The 23,289-nt window shown below is 42.5% G+C and overlaps 1 protein-coding gene and 1 long non-coding RNA gene across 4 annotated transcripts in view; one reads left to right on the top strand and one right to left on the bottom strand.

Annotated features, from left to right (window-relative positions):
• LOC121032828 (uncharacterized) overlaps positions 1-7,564 on the bottom strand; it is a 28,450-nt gene extending 20,886 nt beyond the window's left edge. The window contains exon 1 of one of the 2 annotated variants that reach the window (XR_005791506.1): positions 7,068-7,564. This is a non-coding gene — a long non-coding RNA (uncharacterized LOC121032828). The remainder of the gene's footprint in view (positions 1-7,067) is intronic. The other variant, XR_005791505.1, reaches the window with a different exon arrangement.
• Positions 1-23,289, top strand: part of SERPINB7 (serpin family B member 7) — a 52,422-nt gene that overhangs the window by 19,304 nt on the left and 9,829 nt on the right. Inside the window, exons 1-4 of one of the 2 annotated variants that reach the window (XM_040478615.1) lie at positions 6,886-6,943; positions 11,638-11,823; positions 17,921-17,971; positions 18,579-18,695. In XM_040478615.1, coding sequence (XP_040334549.1) covers positions 11,656-11,823; positions 17,921-17,971; positions 18,579-18,695 — 336 coding nt within the window. In that variant the 5' untranslated portion in view covers positions 6,886-6,943; positions 11,638-11,655. Of the gene's footprint in view, positions 1-6,885; positions 6,944-11,637; positions 11,824-17,920; positions 17,972-18,578; positions 18,696-23,289 lie in introns of those variants that run through there. The other variant, XM_040478616.1, reaches the window with a different exon arrangement.

The raw sequence follows: 23,289 nt of genomic DNA, 5'->3' as shown, positions 1-23,289 counted from the left end.
GTACAGCACTTCCCAGGGGCTTGCACTCCTGCTGTTCTGTCTCCCCAGAATGCCTCTCATTTTCTCCATTTCCCAAGATCCAGCTCAAATGCTTGCTCACTTCTGAGGCCTACTTAAGACTCCCACTTCCAATTAATTATTCCTTCCATAGAGCTCTCACTTGTTTGCTTTTCTTTCATAACATTTATTTTAACCTAAGCCCTTTCATTAATTCAATAGTATTTATTAAGGCGGAATGAAATACCAGACGCTGTCATAAACATGAGGGAAGAAAGAGAGATGCCTTTGGGTCTAGATAGACTACTTTGTTTTATTCCCCAGACTTCTGTTGGAAAGAGTGGGCATTTTATTCACTTTATATTATGCCTTTAAAGAGAATATATGCCTAGTGGGCCATTTGAGGATAGTAACAGAAAAACATGCTTCAGATAAAGCCTTTGTATTAAATGTTAAAGATAGAAAGTGCAGTAGTTACTTTAAAGAAAATGCAGACATATTTGGGTCATATGATGGCTCGGTAGTCCCCCAAAGTGCCTACTTATTATTGTTTAATTGAGGCAAGGAGCCTATCCAAAGGATGTTCATGCATAGGCATTTATGGGCACCATGGGCGAGTGAGAAAACAAGAACAGAGGAACCTCTGTTATTCGTCTGGTCCTAAGGATAAGCATCAGCCAAAGAAACTGTTAAGATGACAAATCCTGGGAGATGCATCCCTGCTAGGTGCCTGGCAATACAGTATAATATGAGCAGGGAAGGGAACTTCTTCCCATTTCTTCATGGGGCCAAGTGAAGATGTTGAAAACCCCTCCATGACAGTTGTGAGGGCACCAGGAAGGTATTCTTGGTAGGGACACCAGTGCTCCCTCATTGAGCACCAGCAGCAGTAACAAGGGTGAGGGAGCCTCAAGGATCCTGGAGGTTGAGGATGTTGATGAAGGTACCAGAACAGACAAGAAATATGGAAGGCTTATGTGGTGGTTCCAGCTGGTGAGCAAATTTGTTTCCTTGGGAACCCTCAAGCATCATAGCAGGCTTCAGTCCTGGGTAAATAAGTGAGGGCAAGAGACAGTCAAATTTAGCTTATTACAATTTATGAAACCTCATCTGTACTCATGAACCAGTGAGGCCTTTGGAAATTGGGGTTGTTGACGTGTGGCAAAGGAGAAGAATTGACGTGACACACCAGTTCCCATGGCTGAACTTCCTTCCCAGACTTACGTCACTTTGGGATTGGTTAGTTCTAAACAGCCTATTGCAAAGACGGTAGTAAGAGAGTTGCCTGGGTTAAAGTGGAGAAGGAAACAATGATGAGAACTTTAATTATGATTGACTCTTGGTAATTCCAGGAGGATTGGCCAGTTTATGTGTCACTCGAATCTCTTTACCTTTTACCTATTGGCTGTTTCACCACTTGGAAGTACTTTCTGCCTACAACAGGTAGATAGATGGTAGGAAGAATTTGGAATTCAACGTATTTCAGCTCTGTGCAATGAGAATACAGAGAACAGGAAATCCATCTGTAACCCTGTCTTCCGTATTAACAGCAGCCTTCTCCATCAGAAAATTTATTGAAACTGCTAAGTCAAAATCAAGTTTCCCGGATTCATTGTGACTTTATTTTTCTCTACTGTTATATTACTCATAGACCATCATGGAAATAAATGATCCATTTGAGGGGCGCCTGGGTGGCGCAGTCGGTTAAGCGTGCGACTTCAGCCAGGTCACGATCTCGCGGTCCGTGAGTTCGAACCCCGCGTCAGGCTCTGGGCTGATGGCTCAGAGCCTGGAGCCTGTTTCCGATTCTGTGTCTCCCTCTCTCTCTGCTCCTCCCCCGTTAATGCTCTGTCTCTCTCTGTCCCAAAAATAAATAAACGTTGAAAAAAAAAATGATCCATTTGATTTTGGATAAGCTAGTTGGATCTCCTTCTTCCTGGGAAAGAAACAAGACTAGACAAAATTGACAAGCCACTGTAAGATTATGGCCCCTTCAGATTCCAATAGCTCTTTACAATAGAGGATCCAGTAATTTGGGTAAGCGTTGGCGACTCTTTGGAAAACATTCAGCGAGAAGAAGTAGGCTTGTAGTTCCTTTTGTGCACAGCAGACGCGGGTGGATACAGCAAGGAGCTCAACCATGTGATGTTAGCACAGACACTGGAATGTATGCCCCAGTATGGTATGTTCTGATGGTAAAGGTGTCAGCACCCAGTTGGTCCCAACCTACCTTTGTCTACATGTGGCCACTTAAGCAAGGGGCAAACCCATTTCGATGAACTCTAGCCAGTATTCTAGGAGGGAGAATCTAGGTGTTGTAGATGTGGCTTTCCATTGCCAGATCAGAAGGGTGGAGAAGAGTCTGGCTGAGTGACAAGAATGAACTAACACCCCAAGTTTCAGCTTCTACCTGAGGCTGCTGCATTCAGGGTGTGCATCTAGAGAAGCCAGGTGGGATTACAAACCCAACAGATATGTTTCTGGAAAATTTCGGGCCAGAAAAAAACTGGGATAAAGGGAAAGTAGGGGAAGGATGGAGGACAGGACAAAGAGAAACCAGTGAAAATAGTCTGAGGTCCAGACGAACATCTGAGTCTGAGGAATGATGAAAATATTGTATTAAATTCTATTTTAGGCCCTTAAGCTAAGCACATTTACACAGGATAGGGTTGAAAGGAATTAGAGGATTAGAGATCATCGACAAGGTGTGATAAAACTTTGTAGAAAACTCACAGAGTCTCTGCTGTCTTTTTTTAATCTGTTGATGATCCTTCTCACAAAGGATATGTTTTGAGACAGACTGATAAATGCCATAGATCCTGAATTTCTTTTTTCATGTTTACATTAAAACCATTGGCATTGTAAAGAACAGAGATGGGCAAGTTACACCTTTACATTTTGGGGCACCAGAGTGGCTCAGTAGGTTAGGCGTCCGACTTCAGCTCAGGCCATGATCTCGTGGTCTGTAAGTTTAAGCCCTGTGTTGGGCTCTGTGCTGACAGCTCAGAGCCTGGAGCCTGCTTCAGATTCTGTGTCTCCCTCTCTCTCTCTGCCCCTCCCCCTCCCCCACTCACACTTTCTCTCCCCCCCAAAGACAAATAAAAATTAAAAACAATTTTTTAATTTGACTCACATACAAACTGAGTGAATCCCATAATGACCGTCTTTATCCAGAGACTATTCTGAAACCTGGGGCGAAGGTCTAAATGCTTGTTAGCTTCTTTAGAGACAGTGCTTGCTCTGAGTCACAGGGAATCCATCCCAGAAGGTAAGTCTACACATCAATAAGCAGGTGCTTGGGTAGGGAGGGTGTAGACTGCACCTGCAGACAGCCTTTAACACCTAATCCTAAGGTTTTTAGAAAAAAATCTACCTAGGGACGCTTGTTTCTTTTTATTGGCGGGTGGTGACTCAGGCTTTCAGCTTGCTTCTTTCAGCTTTTGTCCTCTTCCTAAGTGCGCAGGGAACACATGGAGGCTGAACAGTCCAGAGCAGCATGGAAATATTTCCTTTGTGAGAATGCATCACTTTGAAAAAGGAGATCAGATTCTCATCACTGCATTTGTGCACCGGGGATGTGGGTATGAATATGCATTATTGATTTGCATATTCAAAAGGCTTCTCCCATTTCTGCTGCAGTAGGGAAGAGGAAAGCTCCCTGCTGAATCTCCAGAAAGATGTAGAAAAATGGCCAATGATCTCATGCAGAGGCCTGAAATCTCTCCAGGTCACTTCTCCGGAGGGATTGCTAGGTTTGGGCGTTGCTGGAGGGAACACGGGGACCCCTGGTCTCCATCATGCACTGTGTTGGTCCGGTCTCTTGGCCTTCTCCGACATCCTACTCTTTACCTCATTGCCACTCTGTTTATCTTGGGCTCAGGGTCCCCAGCCCATCCTCCATCAAAATCTGCACTCAGGAATAGACCAATTATCAGTTAATGTACAACGCACTTGCTCCTATTTCGGAGGTATTTTATTTCCTTATGTATTTTGACCGACTTTTTAAAATTATGAAATATAACTTGGATACATACAAGTACATACATACGTTTTATGTATGCATATTTACATATGCAGTTGTATATGTACACAGTTTAACAAATAGAACATTTTCAGAACCTCTGACACCTCCCTCCTCGTTCTTTCACCAACAAAAACTTCCTTCCCCCAAGAGGTAAGTAGAGCTAAGTAAAGGGAATCATTCCCTTAACATACATAGTCTGCCCACCTATGTAGACATCGTTAAAAATGCAATTTTTCTTGGCCAGATCTTTTCATAAAGGGAATCGTAATATGTGTAGTCTTTTGTGCCTTACTTCTGACTGTGGCTTGGGACCCCACCAGTCACGGTGATTTCAGGCATCAGTGAGCAGACGAGGACATATTCTTAGCGTCAGGAATACATGTCTGTCTCAAGATAGTTTGAGTTGAATGACCATGACCTGCTGTGGAGCACAGTTTTGGGGTGGGCTAGATGAGCAACGGTCTGGGAACTGTTCTTGCATCCAACCAGGACTGAGGGGGTCCCAGGATGTGGGACTTTTAGGCAAACTGGAACCAATTGAATACTCAGTTCTTTTGCCCACATATCAAGCTCCATGCCAACAGTGGTCCCTTCCCCCACTCTTAACTCTCAGCTTTCACTCCCAACTGCCCACTAGTCCTAAAAGCCTTCCCCATTCCTCCTATGAAGGAGGATGAAAATCTCTCAAATATTTTGAGAGAGAGAGAGAGAGAGAGAGCAGGGGAGGGGCAGAAGGAGAGGGAGAAAGAGAATCCCAAGCAGGCTCCAGGCTCAGCAGAGCCTGACTTGGGGCTTGTTCCCATGAGACCATGAAATTATGACCTGAGCTGAAATCAAGAGTTGGATGCTTAACTGACTTAGCTACCCAGGTGCCCCCCAAATCTCCATATATTATGTATCACTGTATTGTTTCAGAGGGATGGAACTATCACACTACAGGGATAGTAGCAGTAAAACTCCAGATTCTGGAAGGCAGAATGCTACATAAAAACAGTTGAAGTGATCCAACTTCTTATACTGTGTGTAATCACAGGTAATACGATATAGCAAAGGCAAAGTGAGCATTGAGGAGGATTAACATTTTCGAGGGCCCATCCTGCAGCCAACGCTGTACTGGTGTATATAGTTTCTACGTATGTGCACATGCATTCATATGTTTTCAAATAAAAATAAAAATAGAACTGATCTGAATTCTTATTTTACAGATGGGAAAATGGGGCGCTCAGAGAAATGAAGTTATTTGCTCAAGGTCACACAGCTAGTTGAGTTGCCTGGCTGGAATGGATTCCTAGATCTAGTATTTTATCCATCTATTTGCCAAGTTCATATAGGATCTAAGCAGTGAATGGTCTCTAAAGGAGACCAAGGAGACCTCCGAGCTGATGGAGTAGACCAGCAGTGCCCTCCTCCTTCCCCCTCTCACCCTGCTTCTCCCATAACAGGAAAAACAACTCTCAATGCTTCTGTTTTTAAAACCACTTCATTAAAGTATGATTGATTGTGGTGGTGATTTCATGGGTGTATACTTATCTCCAATCTCAAGTGCTTGTATCTTTCTCCAGATATCTCAATACCATGCTAATGTTGCTTGGTTTTTTGTTTTTTGTTTTTGGTTTTTTGGGTTTGTTGTTGTTGTTGTTTTATTTTGTTTTACATTTTACTCTTATGGATTATCTGTAGACTTCGTTTCATGGAAGGAAGATATGCTTCCTGGATTCCCCATTCCCCACCCACCCCCTACAATTTCCTCCCAGCATCCTTAGAAATCATGAGTCTTGTTTAGATCAGTACTTGGTTGTTTAAATCATTACAACTAAGAGAATATTATCCAGAGCTGAACTATAAAGTGCAGTAGGGGGGGGGGGCACCTGGGTGGCTCATTCGGTTAGGCGTCCGACTTCCGCTCAGGTCATGATCTCGCGGTTTGTGAGTTTGAGCCCCGCGTCGGGCTCTGTGCTGACAGCTCAGGGCCTTGAGCCTGCTTCAGATTCTGTGTCTCCCTCTCTCTCTGCCCCTCCCCCACTCACTCTGTCTCTGTCTCTCTCTCTCTCTAAAAAATAAATAAACATTAAAAAAAAAGTGTAGTGGGAGATATGTTTCATGTGGAATCTGTGCTTTCTCACTAATTAACAATTATATTCCCCCCCACCCTTTTTTGTTATTTGTTTAGTTTCCAGGGTTCCTATCACCAGCTCATTCCTCTCCGGTGGAGATAGGTATTACGCCATGTTTTATATACGTTCTAACACATCTATCCCTCTGATGGGATATTCACCTTAGAGAACTTTCAACTTTCAATGATCAGGAGATCAGGATATTCCCTTTTAGCATTAAAACATACAACTAAATGAAGGCAGGGTGGGCGAACGCTTGTAGGAATAGCGTGTAAGGCAAAATGAGAAACACTATCTATGTGAAGTAAAACCTGACGACTCCTGAAAGACTGAGCTCCCCTACTCTCCCAAAAACAGAAATCCCCAGTCTTGGGGCCAGAGCAGTGCCTCCCCGCACTCTGTCCTCCAGCTCTTTGCTCTCTGCCCTCCTCTAGGGAGGAAGCCTTTCCATATGGAAAAATACCAGGTGTCCCACGATACATGAATATATACATATACTACATAAAAATACGATGTGATGTTGATATCAAATTAGATAAAATTCCATGCTAAAATTTGACTATTAAAACCTATCTGTTTTGACTACTTTGAATTGGATCTGTAGGACATATGTGACACATTTCTCTTCATTTGCTTTATAAAGGGCCTTAACATAATTGCATTTTAATGCCATTATTTAAAATTTCCATGGTCATCACAAAAGGAAGCAGGGAGTGTCTGAGTCAGAGGCTTTATATTTCAGAGTAATGCAAGGAACTCTTTCAGACTCACCCAACCAGCTGCTAACTTCCTCTATGAAGAGAGTAAGGTAAATATTTCTGAAGCCCACAACTTAAAGTCTGGCAGACACTTTGAATGAGAGTCAAAGAGGTTAAGAGAGAAAGGTAGAGAGAGAGAGAGTGCGAGAGAGAACAGTGGCTGTTTCACTGTACCTGAGGGTCTGAACTCATCAAACAACATCAAAGTCATTGTCGAGTCCTGTCGTCAGCTTCTCTGTCTTCTGGCTTGCCTATGGCTGAGTGTATGTGGTGTCGTGGGGAGGATGGCAGGCACCATCATGCAGGGGATCAGCGACAAGTTGAATACCTCATATTCCATTTTGGAATAGAGAAACAAATAGCAGGTGGGGAATTCTGTACAAATCTAGATTCTGTATTTCCAGTGTTTTTCTCCAAGGCATTATGGGTTGGAATATACTAAGTTTTGAGATGAGAACTGAACTTTAAAAATCACTCAGCAAGGTTTTTGATGACAGAGTTATCAAAATTTGAAACCATATTCTGAAAGAAGTAGATTTGAAAATACTTGGGTAGAAAAGTAACTACTGATAGCCTTACATCTGATTTCTATGATAGGAATAAAAATTAAGCATGCTCAATAGTAGTTTTTACCTACTGCTTCCCCCTCCCTCCCCCAGTGTGTGTATTCTAATTCAGTAACTATAGGAGTTTTTATTTTCTTCAACAATGTACCATGAAGTAAGATTGCTTTTCCTTGTATAAACAAAATTATCCTGAGATTAGGTAATATTTTGATCAATCATTTAAGGCACATTATTTATCAATCAAGTATAGTAAGTCTGGGTCCATAAAATATCACTATAATTTCATGGGGTTTTTTAGTGTGTTTTGTCCCTAGTTTTTCCTATGCTTTAAAAATTATTTTTCTTGCCTTTTATTAGACTTAAAAAACTTCAGTGAGAACATATGTATCCTTTTGTTTTGACATGAAAAATGTAGTTAAGAAGGGTAGCACATTTCTTGGATTGAAATATACCATTAAGTAAGCGAATGGGCTTTGGGCTCCTGTGGACTTTTAGATCCTTAAGTTGGATGTTTGGGATTTAAAAACCATCATGAGTCTTTGTTAGTTTGTGTTAACCTGTAAATTGTAAATTTCATGTCTGTACATTAAACTAAAATGTTTGTGTAAAGAATGTAAGAATACAGTATATCTTTAGTGGAATGAAAAATTGATCCGAAGCCAGATTCTGTCATGATTTGGAAAGAATATTCCTTCGTTGCTATGTCTGGACCATGGCCTAATGGGTAGAGTCATGCTGACATTTTCTGTGGCTTCACGTAACTTATTTTCTTCTTCAACTTCCTTCAGTTATTTAACTGGGACCCAAATCACTGGATACTTGTGCGTATTAACTTATTTCTGTTGGTGCTTGTTTATTTCTTTAAAAGATGCTATGCAAAGTAATTATAGGAGAAAAGAAAATCACACTTTTCCTTATAATAATAAGGAAATAATACTCCAATAAATACTAATGCTAGTATTTATTCATGTCACCAGATGGAATCTGGGGAGTGTATAAAAAGTAATTTGACCTTAAATATAGTTATCAATTTGCCAATGGGATTTAGACTTTATATCAAAAGAGAAGGAAAGAATCTTGCTTTCATTCCTGGAAACTAACCGTGCACCTGCGTAGAGAAAGATAAAAACAAGTATGTGAAGTGGAAACATACTTTTGGCATTTATTTTCAAAATGCATAAACATGTCTGTACAGGAATGTTTAAGGATAAGTGATCTGGTACCATTAATTAATTAATTAATTAATTTTGAAGTTTATATATATTTGAGAGAGAGAGAGAGAGAGAGAGAGAGAGAGAGAGAATGAGTGGGGTAAGGGCAGAAAGAGAGGGAGACACAGAATCCAAAGCAGGCTCCAGGCTCTGAGCTGTCAGCACAAAGCCTGATGAGGGGCTTGAACACACAAACTGTGAGATCATGACCTGAGCCGAAGTCAGTCGCTTAACCGACTGAGCCACTCAGGTGCCCCACCGTTTATCATTTTAAAAGTCATTGCTTGAAAATTTAGAACTCGGAAAGTCTGAATTCATTTTTAAATATTTATCTAGGATGGTTTTTCTCTGCCATAAAATTTATCTAACTCATAAAAATGTGTACTCAGTTGCCTCAGTGAACACATTCCTTGTAGCTTCTCTTCAATATGGTGATAGCTTTGTGAAAAGTCACCAGGATGATTAAAAAAGCAGAAAATGAATATTCATGGTTATTGCTTAGAAAATAATTTAAGAAATGATTTTTAAAAACACGAAAAGTTCTCCCCTCACCCCCTCGCCCTTTACTTTTATAAAGCCTCGAGAAGAATCGGGGCTTGACCAAAGAAAAGAGCACTGAAATTTTGTTCTACGTTAGTATATACCACCAAGTAGCTTCCAGACCCCATTTGGACACACGGGCGGGTCCCCAAACAGGGCCATTTTTAAATCTTTCAATTTATCAGGTCTTAAAGATTCAAATTATATTGAATATACCAAATATATTCTTTAGAATGTATCAAAATGAACCCACAATCCTCTAATTTTCACTGTGAATATTTGGAAATGATTATTATAATTTTGCTTTTAAAATTACTTTCCTAAGAGTGAATAATGTCATTTACTGTGCTTTTCAGCAATCGACCTGAAGTCTTGGAAATTGTTTAAAGAGAGAGTCCAGCCCACCGTTTCTCTCTAACATTAAAGAACTTCTTACGAGTAAAAACTTTAATATAGAAACCAACTTATGTTTCAATTTAAGGATATTTACTGTATATTCATTAATTTCAATTTTGTCATTTTAAAAACTATTTTAGAAGCAATACTTACCTTTCGATGCAAAATGTGACTTTGAGCCCCTGAAAAGTCGGGGGGCTTAGTCCCTGCCAGTACTGCTCATTAGATAAAGCTGTCCAACATGTCTCATCCCGTGTCCTCTCCTTTTTCTGGTTCCTTCTCTCTTTTGCTAGAAGGAAGGGGTTTCTTCTGTTCTTAAAATCACAGCTGCCACTGCTCTTCTCCCTAGTTTACATGGATGTGATGTGAAATCATTACATTTTCTGGGTAGCTATTAAAAAACATAGATGTTCTTTCTTGGAGTGAAGAGTGTTTGAGTGTGAATGATTTTTTCACCCTGTATTTCTGGGGTCATAACTGAGGAGTGGAGACCTATTATGAAAGCTGAAGTTGACCTTGCAAAACAGCATCAGTGATGTTCTCTTGAAATTACGAAGTGTTGAATATGGGTTCCTCAGGAACACTCTGGAAATGTCCAATTTGTGGTCTTTTAGGAAGAAAAAAAATCATTTATTGATTTATTTAAAAAAATTTTTTTAAATGTGTATTCTGAGAGAGAAAGACAGAGCACAAGCAGGGAACAGGGAGAAAGAGAGAGAGAGAGAGAGAGAGAGAGAGAGACAGAATCCAAAGCAGGCTCCAGTCTCTGAGCTGTCAGCACAGAGCCCAACGCGGGGCTCGAACTCACGAACCGCGAGATCATGACCTGAGCCGAAGTTGGACACTTAACCGACGGAGCCACCCAGGCAACCCTGAATAAGATGAAATTTAGAAGGTTACGGAAGTGAAAGACTTGACCCAGGTCATACAACTGTTAGTAACAAGTTTGGGATTAGCAGTGGGTCCCTTAAGGGACTCTTGGAACCTGCCACACTATTAGGTGTAATGTCACAGAATATTGAAGGAGAATAATTTGGAGGATCCATGTTAATCCATTTGGTCAGGGCAACCCCACCTGTGGGACTGCGGATCTGATCGTTTGAGCATTGTGGAAAAAGTCTGCAAAGAAATACCAGAGCAGATACCTGAAGAATTCCATGCCGGTGGCAGCCTTCTATATTTCGGAAACATTATCAAGAATTTGAAGACAGCCTCATTTTCATCCTAGATTCTAAATCAGCTGTTATACCTTAGGTTCTCTGGTAAGAGATAGACCTCTGTGTTGGAAGGTCATGTGCGTGTTTGTGATTCATAATATGGCTAATAGCATTTCCATTCCCCCTAAATTAGAAAAAGGTGTGAAAATAACAACTACAGGATTAAGGATACAAGATATTTGAAATTGGGGAAGTCCTGAAAAGAGTTAGGATATAGGATCACTCTAAGCACATGTATGGTGGCTGTACTGGAGAGTAGGAAATTATGTGTTCAATCTCCAAATGTTAACCTTTTTTAAAACTACAGATTTAGAAAGCAAGGACTATAGCTTCTTTAATAGACTGTCTAATGTCCTAATATTTGTTTTACTGCAAAGAGCACTTTTGCTCTATTTCAGCTTAGGAAGTTGAGGTGATTCACTAAACGGCCCCAGGAGGGGGTCTGCTTAGGAGGTGAGAACAGAACTGTCTGAGGCCACCGGTGCTAGAAATGCCCCATCAAGGACAAGTGGGAATCCGTCCTGGATGTGAGTAGGAGAGCAGAGGCAGAGACATGGAGACACTGCACTAACGTGTGTCCGTGTAAAAAAAGATGAATGTATCATGATGTTGCCAGGCGGGATCGTTTTAGAGTTGTTGGTAACAAGGACACTGGACCAGAGGAAGTCGTTTTCTTTTTGTTCTGAGTTATTTGATGGTTACCTCCAAAGCTGAAGAAATGAAGCTTCAGATCTAAAACAACAGATGAATATAAAAACCTTCTTATGTCCAGAGGGTGTACTTGGAACTCATCCCGTTTCTCTGCGTTCTGTAGGCTGCGCACCGTTCCGCAATGGCCTCCCTTGCTGCAGCAAATGCAGAGTTTTGCATCAACCTGTTCAGAGAGATGGATAACAGTCAAGGGAATGGAAATGTGTTCTTTTCTTCTCTGAGCATCTTCACTGCCCTGGCCCTGGTCCGTTTGGGTGCACGAGGTGACTGTGCTTCTCAGATTGATAAGGTCAGTCTCGGGTTGTGCCACTGCCCATGGTTCCGGCAATGAATCTTTTAGGGTAGATTGTTTTCTGCAAGAGCATAAACTGTCGCTTTGATTCTTTACCTTGGTCAAGTAGTTCTTGAAGTGTGTTTCCTAGACCAGCTGCATCAGCATCACCTGGAGAACTTGTTAGTGTTTGTTTATTTTTGAGAGAGAGAGAGAGACAGAGACAGAACGCGAGCAGGGGAGGGGCAGAGAGAGAGAGGGAGACACAGAATCCAAAGCAGGCTCCAGGCTCTGAGCTGTCAGCCCAGAGCCCGACCTGGGGCTCGAACTCACAAACCGCGAGATCATGACCTGAGCCGAAGTCGGATGCCTAACCGACTGCGCCACCCAGATGCCCCCTGGAGAATTTGTTAGGAATGCAAACGCTGGACCCCACCTGAGACCTAGTGAATCAGAGATTATGGGGATGGAGCCCAGCAATCTGTGGTTTAATAAACTCTGCAGGTGCACGCAAAGGCTTGGGAGCCAGTGCCTGAGTAGAAGTAGATGAGAAAGAAGCACAACCAGAAGATGCTAGAGTCCCAACTTAAACATGAATGACCTGGGCACAAATGATGCAATAGTACATTCCAGGTAACAGCAGCCTACCTGAGTGGTTTTCACATTGTCACCAACAGCCATAGAAAGCGCTTTTTACGTTACCCTTCGTACACTACCCCGAACCAGGCTGGACGGGGAAGTGAAACGATCATGGTTTCCCTCTCCTCTCGGGAGTTGTAGGAGCTCCATGGCAGGTGAGACAGCAGGTCCACGCTGCACGTGGAGGTCTTTGTCATCCCTTTCTGCCCCCTTGTTCCCCCCATTATTTTCGTTCATAAATTGGAGCTAGAGGAAGCTGGTCCGTGTTGTAACCTTTCACAACTAAGCACTTGTTAAAGAGTGTCTGTGCAGGTAATTTAGAATTACTCATTAGGATATTATTAGAATAATTCACTTCTCTCTCCCGATAGCTCAGTGAATATTTGCTGCTAGGGAAAAACCACAGGCCTCAGGGTGCCATTTTTTTCCAAGAGCCAGAGTGAGTCCCAGCCAAGTACACTGAGCACCTTTAATGTGATGACAGCAGCTATAACTGCTGAGAACCTCGTCAGTGTCAGGCTCTGGGCAGAGCTCTACAGATATCTTATTTGCTGCTCGCAATGACATCAGAGTAGGTAATATTACCTTGATTTTGTGTGTTCCCGTGCCATCTTGACTAGCAAGTGGCAGAGCTATGATTCAAATTCAGGGTGACCTTCTAAATCAGGGTTTCAAAACCTTGGACATTTTGGGCCAGATAGTTCTTCATTGTGAGGGGCTTTTCCCCACTAGATACCCTTCGGGTACCTCTTTCCAGTAGTGAGAAGCAAAAATGTCTCCAGATATTGCCAGATATCCCCCAGGAGGCAGAATCAAAAGAGTCGAGAACCATTCTCCCTAAAGCCACCGAACTGAAATGCAGCCCGAAGTACATCATTACAAAGCCTCAGTTTTTATGAAGTTAGTGCTTTGATAAATATAAAGCCTTTGGCGGGGTGTGTGGGGGGGGAACCTAGCCACTAATAAAAATGTATTCATTCATTAGTATAAATACATAATGCTTTAGAACCAAGGAAGGCAACTTGGTCTTGGAGTTAGAAAATTAGATCCAAATTCTGGTTTGGGAAAATTAGTTCATCTGTGTTAGCCTCAGTATCCTTACCTGTAAACTATAGGGTGGTGGGGGGGAGGGGGGACTTGTTGGTATCCACTTCAAAAATAGCTTAAAAGGTGTTTCTATTCCAAAGACGTGGAGACTTCACACCTATGATGAAACACCATGCCTTTAACACGACAGAAGACACAGTTACTTGTTATTGTATGATGTCAGGTTAGGAACTTTCTTGGGCTGTTGCCTGATTCATTTCCTGAGGTCTCTTTGCGAGCCCCTCTCCTGCCCCCCTCCCAAGCTGCCTGGCGGGACCAGTCAACCCTTGGGAGGTGGGTCACAGTGAATTCAAAGAGCCTGTATTGCTGGGGTCTGCTCTTTTATAGTCACTGACGGGATCAGTGCCTTTCCTGAATTACTTTTTATAGCCCCTGCTCTTACAACCTCTTATAAGAAACAGGTAAGAGGACCCTTTCTTCCTCTCTGCCCTTCCCCTGCTCTCTCTCTCTCTCTCTGTCAAAATAAATTTAAAAAATAAAAAAAAAGAAGTATGTAAGAGGAAAAAAAATGACAACTGTAGGCACAAAACCATTCACATAACTCATTTGTACAAATATTTAGTCCTCTGCAGTATACCTCCTTGGAAATCGATTGTTTAGCTTCCCCCTCTTGCCCCCACAACCCTGGCCCAGTTAGTTTCTTGTCGCAGTGCCCAACACTTGGTACTGTGTGTCACATATGTATATTTGATCAGTTTAGTCTCTGTGGAATCCATCTATCTGTCTCTCTTAAGCCTTGCCATGGACCAGTGGTCATTCTTATTTTTTATTTTTGATGCTCGGATGGTCACAGTTGGGCCAGGAGAAATCCCTTTAAACTTGTCCCTTTTTTTGTCTTTAAAATTTATTTTTATTTGAGGGACAGCGAGCAAGCAGGGGAGTGGCAGAGAGAGAGAGAGAGAGAGAGAGAGAGAGAGAGAGAGAATCCCAAGCACACTCCTCACTGTCAGCACAGAGCCCAACATGGGACTCAGTCCCGGGAACTGTGAGATCATGACCCGAGCCAAAATCAAGAGTCCAACACTAAACCGACTGAGCCACCCAGGTGCCCCCTAAACTCATCCTTTTTAAACAGTCCTTTCACATGACTCTAAATCTTTGCTACCTGACCCGGTGTTCTGGGCCTGTCCTGAATTTCCTTGGTTCAAGACAGGTCAGCTACTCTCAGCAAAGATGTGATTCCTTTACTGGATAACAGTACTGAAATCCAGAATCGGCATGAAATCTGCATTGAATTCAGTGGAGTTCAGGTGACATAGCAGGCGGATTCCCATTTGAGTGAAAAAGCAGAAAAGTACATTTATTTACAAGATCATGTGTTCAGGTTCATATTTTTTCATTTAGCTCTAATATTACTGTGCTTTTTAAATACAATGGGTTCTAAAATTTAGTTTTGTTTTCTTTGAGATGCCTGCTTCCTCTCTTTTCTCTCACATAACATTTCATTGAAATAAAGTATGTCATAAATTTTTGTCTTAAATCATGTCTTTATATCACAGTGTTTTTTAAAAGTTAGGCAAATTTGAATTTTCTAAAACAATTGGGTTTTACCAAAAACATTTCAAAAATAATCACTGTAATATGTTACTTATTCTGCCACTTCTATGAGAAGACATAATAGTTTTATCATTTGGCAAGAATACACAGGTAGAAAGAAGTCCGTTGGGATGCAGATAATTCATAGTCTTTGTTTGGAAAAAAAAATTTTTAATGTTTATTTATTTTTGAGAGACAGAGTGTGAGGTGGGGGAAGGGCAGAGAGAGAAGGAGACACAGAACCTGAAGCAGCCTTCAGGCTCTGAGCTGTCAACACAGCCCAAAGCGGGGCCCGAACTCCTGAACTGCGAGATAAGGACCTGAGCCAAAGTCAGATGCTTAACTGACTGAGCCACCCAGGCTCCCCAGTCTTTTTCTTTTTTTTACCCTCAATCCAAAGATCCTGAAATATCTTACATTGTGTAGATCCAGGATTTTCCTTGTTTGTCGTTATCTGAATATGTTACCAGTTATGAACGTGAAAAAGAAATTCTGCTTTTCCTACATGGGTCAGTCAGGGAATAATAGGACTGCTAGCATGTTGGATTGTGATATCTATGCCTTTTGATATTTTATTTCATATTTATTACGTTTGACTATTTACTAGTGTCCCTGTTCATCTTTAGTCATGGCAGTTTTATTGTTGAATGTACAATTTCTTAGAGTTTTTGAAAATGTAAAAACATGTATGTATCACCTCAATATTGTACCAGTCAGGTTTACTAAAAGCCAATTGGGAATATCAGAAGAGATGGCCAGATCATTATCAAAATAGATTAAAATTAGAAATGATCAAAGAATGATGTTAAATGTTTGTGCTTGTTAAAGCTTCATTCAAAAACTTAACAAGGATGACTAGGGATTCAGACACCTTTTATAATATTGCTTGGGTTCCACAAAAGTTAGTTCAGGAAAGACGTTTGCATTTTTGAGTCCTGACCCTGTCCCACGATAGTTTATGTTTCTGGTACATCCATATATTCCCAAATACCCATCTATCCAATGTCAAGGCAAAATGAGAAAGGAGGCTGATAGTTTTCATGCTCCACAATGGCACAGTCCTGGGGGGTGAGGGATGGCGGGATGATCCCCTTGTTGCCAGGCATGGTGCCTTGATGCCTGCAAAGACCCCGCTAGTGAATTTTAAACTGACTACCAATTTGTATATTGAACGTGCCTTGTTACCTGCGCCTTATCTCTCACTCCATCTCATTAATTATTATTCCATATTAAGAGTATGTAGAAATTGAGGTAGGCTCCAATTCTCCATGACCTGTTGAGACTAACAGTGACACTCATAGCCTTCATATGTTTTCATATATTTTACTGAGCTGTTCCATTTTCTCCTACCCAGTAAGATGGTGCTATTGATTAGGGTTCTGAAGCCTTGAAGTTGAAAGCCTGCACAGAGGCATTAATAGCAGCACTGACTTAATTAAATTCCCATGCGTAATTTCTAATGGACTTCACCCCTTCTCCCTCCCTCCACCTCCCACTAGGGATATGGTTCAAATGTAGCACATACGAGCCCTTCAGGAAAACCTACATCTTTCTTACAGAAAATCTTAGCTGTTTCTGTGTATCATCCACCCACGCCTGGGAGGCAGAACACATTCGGTTTGCTCCCGACAGTTGCATAAACGAGTATCATATGCGTAGAACACTTTATGAGAAGCTGTTTTGCATTTCAGATCCTGTGGACATAAGGGCCTGGGGAAATTCGGATAAAGTGCAACAGAACATTAAAGTTTGGGCAGAATAGCAATTATGAGAGCACTAGGATTATAAGAGCCACACTGGAAAAGCAAACACCTAAAATGATTTAATTCCAAATAATTGCAGAAGCTGAAATTACATCTCTCAAGTCCCAATTTTGCTTCACATTCAGGATTTCCTAGATGTTCAGTAACTACTTCTCCCTTTTCCGTCTTGGTGCCTACATAATTAGCCCTAATCTTGGCCGCCACGTAGGTAAATAAAGTTTCCATTTTTTTAAATGTCTATTTATTTATTTATTTATTTATTTATTTATTTATTTATTTATTTATTTTTTCAACGTTTATTTATTTTTTGGGACAGAGAGAGACAGAGCATGAACGGGGGAGGGGCAGAGAGAGAGGGAGACACAGAATCGGAAACAGGCTCCAGGCTCTGAGCCATCAGCCCAGGGCCCGACGCGGGGCTCGAACTCACAGACCGCGAGATCGTGACCTGGTTGAAGTTGGGCGCTTAACCGACTGCGCCACCCAGGCGCCCCTGTCTGTTTATTTTTGAGAGAGAGAGAGAGGGAGGGAGAAGGAGAGCATGAGCAGGGTAAGGGCGGAGAGAGAGAGAGGGAGACACAGAATCCGAAGCAGGCTTCAGACTTTGAGTTGTCAGCACAGAGCCCGACGCGGGGCTCAAACTCGTGAACCACGAGATCGTGACCTGCGCCGAAGTCAGACGCTTGACCCATTGAGCCACCCAGGCGCCCCAAAGTTTTTTATTTGATTTCAGTTTTTTATGTGATTCGTTTTGATCCTTGTCTACGTTTAGTCAGTGAGTAATTGTAAGATTGTTCCACCAGAATGAGCAAACCAAAATAGTTATCAAACACATTTCATTTTGTAGCCATCAATTTATTCACTCTGCCAGCTGGTGGCACTTGCCCCGAGTAATCTGTGTTCTAACCATGTCAGTAGGGTGGCTGCACCTGTCCCTGCTGCCCGGTGTGCTAATAAGCACACACACAGATACTGCCGTTCACAATGAAGTATCTTCCTTGCTTGGTTCTGTGGGGTCTCTTCTCGTTCATCAGGACCTGGTAACTGCTTTTCTCTTTTCCTGTCTGCAGATACTTCACTTCCACAGGGTCTCAGGATGGGGAAACTCTTCTAACACTCAGGTAAAGACAATACGTTCTTCTAGGGAAGGGGAATGTGGGGCTAAAATTCGAGAAATTACTGTCTCGCCGATGTATTTAATTATGCTCGCTGTCTCCTCAAAGCAGAAGAGTATGTCTCACTCGGGTTGCCATATTGTGGTATCTCAGGAACAAGTTTTGATAATTTACTTGCTAATTGTTAATTTCCCAATATTTCACCATGTGTTGGCTGGATTTTGGCAAGACAGTATGGAACTAAATGTTTTGCTTTTATCCTTCGATATCCATGGCCAACTTAGAGAGGTAGAATGAATTATTTAGCACACATATGAGGCAGATTCATTATCTGCTGTTAAGAATTTTATTCTGAGGTTAATTATTTTAGTAAAACTTTTAATTAACTTTGATCACAGATACTATTCCGAGAAGGGCAAGAAATCGTAAATTTCTGTGGCATTGCTGCTTTTATGAGCATCATTCTTTTTCAGTTCTTTTATAGCACAATATACTATGTTGTGCTATGTTGTGTTTATACAAACATATAAATGTTTTATTTCATGTGTAAATGAGAGCGTGGATATATTTGCCATCCCATAACACATTTTTTTATAAATCTTTTCAATAACAGGCAGGACTTCAGTCTCAACTGAAGAGAGTTCTCTCCGACATAAACACATCCCACAGGGACTATGAGCTCAGCATTGCCAATGGTCTTTTTGCAGAAAAAGTGTTTGACTTTCACAAGGTAAGTGCGGCCTCCCATGTCACAAGGTTATTTCCACTCTGGATCCTAGTCTTGTTCGATCCATCATCTGTAAAAGGGCTTGTGTCTTTCTACAGAGCCAGACAATGGTGATTTTTTTGTTTCTTATAGCTGCTAATCATGTTCCCAGATATCTTTGAAATATCATCACTGTGTTTCCAGAGTACAGCTTTACTTCTTTAGCTGAGCGATCCCCACGTTCAGGGTCACCAGACTGAGAGGCTCCAAAACCAGAAGAGACAGTGCTCTCTGGCAGTGAGGCAGAGCTATAATCGGGTGGGAGGAGAAGGCAGCTCATTTAGGGTTGTCCGTGGGCAGCAGAAAAAGTCTACCCACTTTTCCTCTAAGCTCTGTGATCCTGGGATCGCTGTGCATCCCCAGAGCTGAGTTCACCTCCTCTGTTCTCAGCTGTGCCCCGTGATCTCTCCTGCCAGCAGTAGCTCTGCAGGGCGATCACTTACAAGAGCTCCTTGTGGGGGACGTAGGCAGGTAAGGACCCTGGCAGGGGGGCAGATCGGGCTGGAAAGAGGCAGGGATATGGTTCACTCGAGGTCAGCAGGTGAATTGCTCATACTGCTCGTGAAGTCTGAGCAGTTGCTGGGGCATCCCACTCACCCAAGGACCAGGGAGACCCGCACTGTGTTCTCCGTGCCACTGTGCTCGATCCATGCCTTCGAGCCATCGCTGCTGTGACCACCGGAAGCTGGTTAGTAGATGCATTCAAGCAGATGCAGTGCCCATGATTTTCAGGGCGTGTGTGTTCTCCTTTTTAATTCTCCACTTGTCAGACAACCGTAAAGCTTTGCTTCCATGCCCTCTCCGGGCTAATCTCCACTTGTATCTTTGCCAGCATTCTGTGTTCCACCCAACCATCATCGTCTCCTCTGTCTGTCACCCACACGGATTCTTTGCCCCCTTCTGACGCCACTCCCAACCCTTTGGCAGCCTGCCAATTATGAGGCATGAAGCCACTTTGTTTTTTAATCTTTCCAAGAAGAATCCCACACAAGCTTTACAGGGGCCACCCTGTATGTTCAGATCCACATTTTGTGTCTCTTTTCCCACACGTACTGCCGAGTTCCTGAGGGACTGCCAACTCTATTGAACAGGAAGTTGAGGTGTCTATCATGTTACTATTCACAGCACACATCCAGGTTCCCTTATCCAGCACTTAGTGTGTGTGGGGAGCAGGGCACCCAGAAGCACTGTGAACACGAGATCTGACCACGAACATGGAAAATAGAGACACTGCCATCTTTTCCTTCCCAGACATTTACAAGTAGAGGTAGCTATTCTAAAGAGTCCTTTTTGGGGGTGCCTGGATGGCTTAGTTGGTTAAGTGTCCGGCTCTTGATTTCGGCTCAGGTCATGATCTCACGGTTCAGGAGACTGAGTCCCAAACTGGGCTCCTCGCAGAGTGTGGAGCCTGCTTAAGATTCTCTCTCTCTCTCTCTCTCTCTCTCTCTCTCCCTCTGACCTTCCCCTGCTTGTGTTCACACTCTCTCTCAAAAATAAAAAATAAAATGAAATGAGAACTTTTAAAAAGTTTCTCTATTTTGAGAGAGGAACAGAGCATGAGTAGGGGAGGGGCAGAGAGAGAGGGAGAGAGAGAATTCCAAGAAGGCTCGATGCTGTCAGCACAGAGCCCAATGCAGGGCTTGAACTCACAAACCATGCGTGAGATGACCCGAGCCGATATCAAGAATCGGATGCTTAATTGACTGAGCCATCCAGGCGCCCCATAAAAACTAGTTTTGATTAAAGATGTGACTATTGTTAACTTTCAGTTGTCCGATCAGTACAAAGATAGATCATCTCCAATTTTTTTACATTTTGTTTTACAACAGTTTTTTTTTTACTCATATCTGAATATGGATGAGTCTATGAGAACTGATGAAGATAATAATAACGTATAAATTATCTTCACAAAAAGTAAGGTAGCATAGAAGACCTAACCACCACCTCTGATACTTTCTCCCTCCTCCCCAAGTCCATGCTAAATCTCTCTTGGTCAGACCTCTGAGGATGTCATTCCATTACTCCCCCAAGCTCTGCTATCATTTTGGGTAAGTTCAGTGTCCTGTGACACCCAGCTGTGAGGTCACCTTCCCTCTTTATAGTCTCCTGACCCTCTCTCTCTACCATTACAGTAACAAATGCTCAAGCCACACCCTGAAACTCATCAACGCCCAGAATGTTGCACTCCTGAAATCTACAACTTGAGTTTCCCCTTAGTGGCCACATCATCCCATACTTCTCAGTCTTTCATTATTTCCTGCGCACTCTACCTGTTCTTCAACTTGCACTGACTGAGTTCTGCAGTTTTTCCCTCTCTGCATCGGCTCTCAACGTATCGGCTCTCTCTTTCCCCCAACAGAACCCCACCTGGATCAACCCCATGACTTCTCTCAGCAGGTGCACCTCAGCTCCTACGTGACACTTGTGCCACGCCTGGATATGTGGTCACCACCGCAACACCCTGGGATCCCAGCCTAGCTAGGTGTTCTCAGTGCTGACCGACAGTCAGCTGTGCGCTCATGGTCATTTCTTTCTCCCATTCCTCACAACAGTTATTGAAATCTCTTCTGCTTCTCTCAGTTTCCCAACAACCTCTTATTGCCACCATCAGTTTCAACTAGGTCTGTGCCATGAGCTCCAGGTCTCTGATGCCTTAGATTTTTCTAGTTGGCCCTGGAACAGGAGAAGGGCCCAGTGCTGTGGGAGCCCATGTGAGGACAGGAAGTCGTGGATTTAGTGGAAAAAAGCCTGGGCTTTCTTCAGTATACTTGCTGCCTCCCCTGGTCAGAGAATCACCACAGTAACAGGATTTCAACCACTGCCTTTGGGTGGGTGGATGTCTGGATCATGAGGGGTTGCCCGAGACCTCAGGGTGATACCCCTTTGCTCCTTAGAGCTGCCGCTCTGGGCTCCTGGAATGACCAGCCAGAGGGAAGGGATGGCTCTGCTCACCCCCCCTCTCACCCCCACCACCCCACTGCTCTCCACTTGGTCATGACCACAGACTGGGACTTGATCCTAAATCTTCCAATCGTTTGCCATGTACCCAAAAATAGTTTCCATACCTGGCACAAGCACTTTCAACTTTCAAATGTCTTTTTCTTTAAGAGAAAATTAATTTAATACTGAAATGAAATATATGTTGTAATATACACAGGATGAATATTTTGTCCTAGATAGGCAATGTGATCTTAAAGTTAATGGAGGAATTTTCAAGAGACAAAGCAACAGTATGACTCTTTCTTAAAGGTGAACACATTATATACGTTCATGGAACAAATTGTATATGGAGACAAAGGATTGGACATGAGTTGTCTTACGTTTCAGCTTCTCTTCTACAGGTAGAAGCACATCCACCTCAGAATAATGTGTTTTCATTTTTAAGCAATAAATTCCCATCTCCACTTGTCTTTTACTTGACAAAGAAAATAGAGGCCATCGGGGGGGATCCACATCTAACTCACACCCTGCCCCCTTTCCCCTTCCCTTCATTTTCAGAGGGGATACTTTGTTTAATGGATAATTCATCCATTTCTTTTTGCCTCTTCACCCCCAGTTGCTTGGTGACATGTTTCTAGCAGTATTTTTCTGGAATCTCTTCACTCTACTGTCTTCTTCCTCATAGCATATAAATGTGCTCCAGGTACACCTCTTCTAAATTTTTCTCTCCTTTTTTTTTTTTTTTTAAAGCTACCCCATGATTCTCTTCCTTTTCTGTACATCTCACTCCGTCAATCTAAGCTTGAAAAATCAAGCTTCTCCAATCAAGCTTCTGTATAGGCAGAATCCATTTTCCACCCTCTCTCACTGCTCTCTCTATTGCAATACACCTTCTACCTTCTACTTCTCCTGAAGCTTCTCTTACCAAGGTGACTAATGGCTTCCAATGGATGCCGGGCTCTGGGCTCTTGGCAAAGTTTTGATCTTATCTGCCTCCTTAGTGTCCCACACTACTGTAGCAACCCCGAAAACTTTCCCCTTTCGTGGTTTCTGTGGCATTGATTTCTCCTGTTTTTCTATCTTCTCCTTTATCTCCATTTCCTTTGTTTATCTTTATTCCTCTACTCATCTCTGAAATAGGAGTGTTCTTTAGAGTTTTGCCCTCAGGCAACTTCCAATTTGAGTCTACTCGCTGCCTCAATTCAGGACCTTTCTATATCCCTCGGGATAAACTCTAAGGACATTTTAACAAGTTCCTCTATCTCCAATCCATTGTTTTTCCTAGGCTGATTTCAGAGTCACCTTTACAAAATGCACATTTAATTACATTACTCTCCTCTTTACATCCTTTCAATAACTCTCCCTAAAATAAAACGAAAGCTCCTTATCCAAGGAGACAAGACATGCTCTTCCTCTGTCCTGGCTTGTGCCTCCACCTGCCCCATTCACCATAGGCTTCAGGCATCACAAACTCCTGCTGGGCTCCTGAGTGTGCAAAGATCCTCTTACTCCCCTGAGGGTACTGCTGCCTGGAGGGCTCGCCTTTTCTGCTCTTCCTCCTCAACTTCATGTCTTTCTTTCTTTCTTTCTTTCTTTCTTTCTTTCTTTCTTTCTTTCT

Source organism: Herpailurus yagouaroundi, unplaced genomic scaffold (assembly GCF_014898765.1).
Source record: "Herpailurus yagouaroundi ecotype Mexico unplaced genomic scaffold, PumYag 142, whole genome shotgun sequence".
Classification (NCBI taxonomy): Eukaryota; Metazoa; Chordata; class Mammalia; order Carnivora; family Felidae; genus Herpailurus; species Herpailurus yagouaroundi.
Note: the sequence above shows the minus strand (reverse complement) of the source record. Positions and strands in the feature narration are given on the sequence as shown.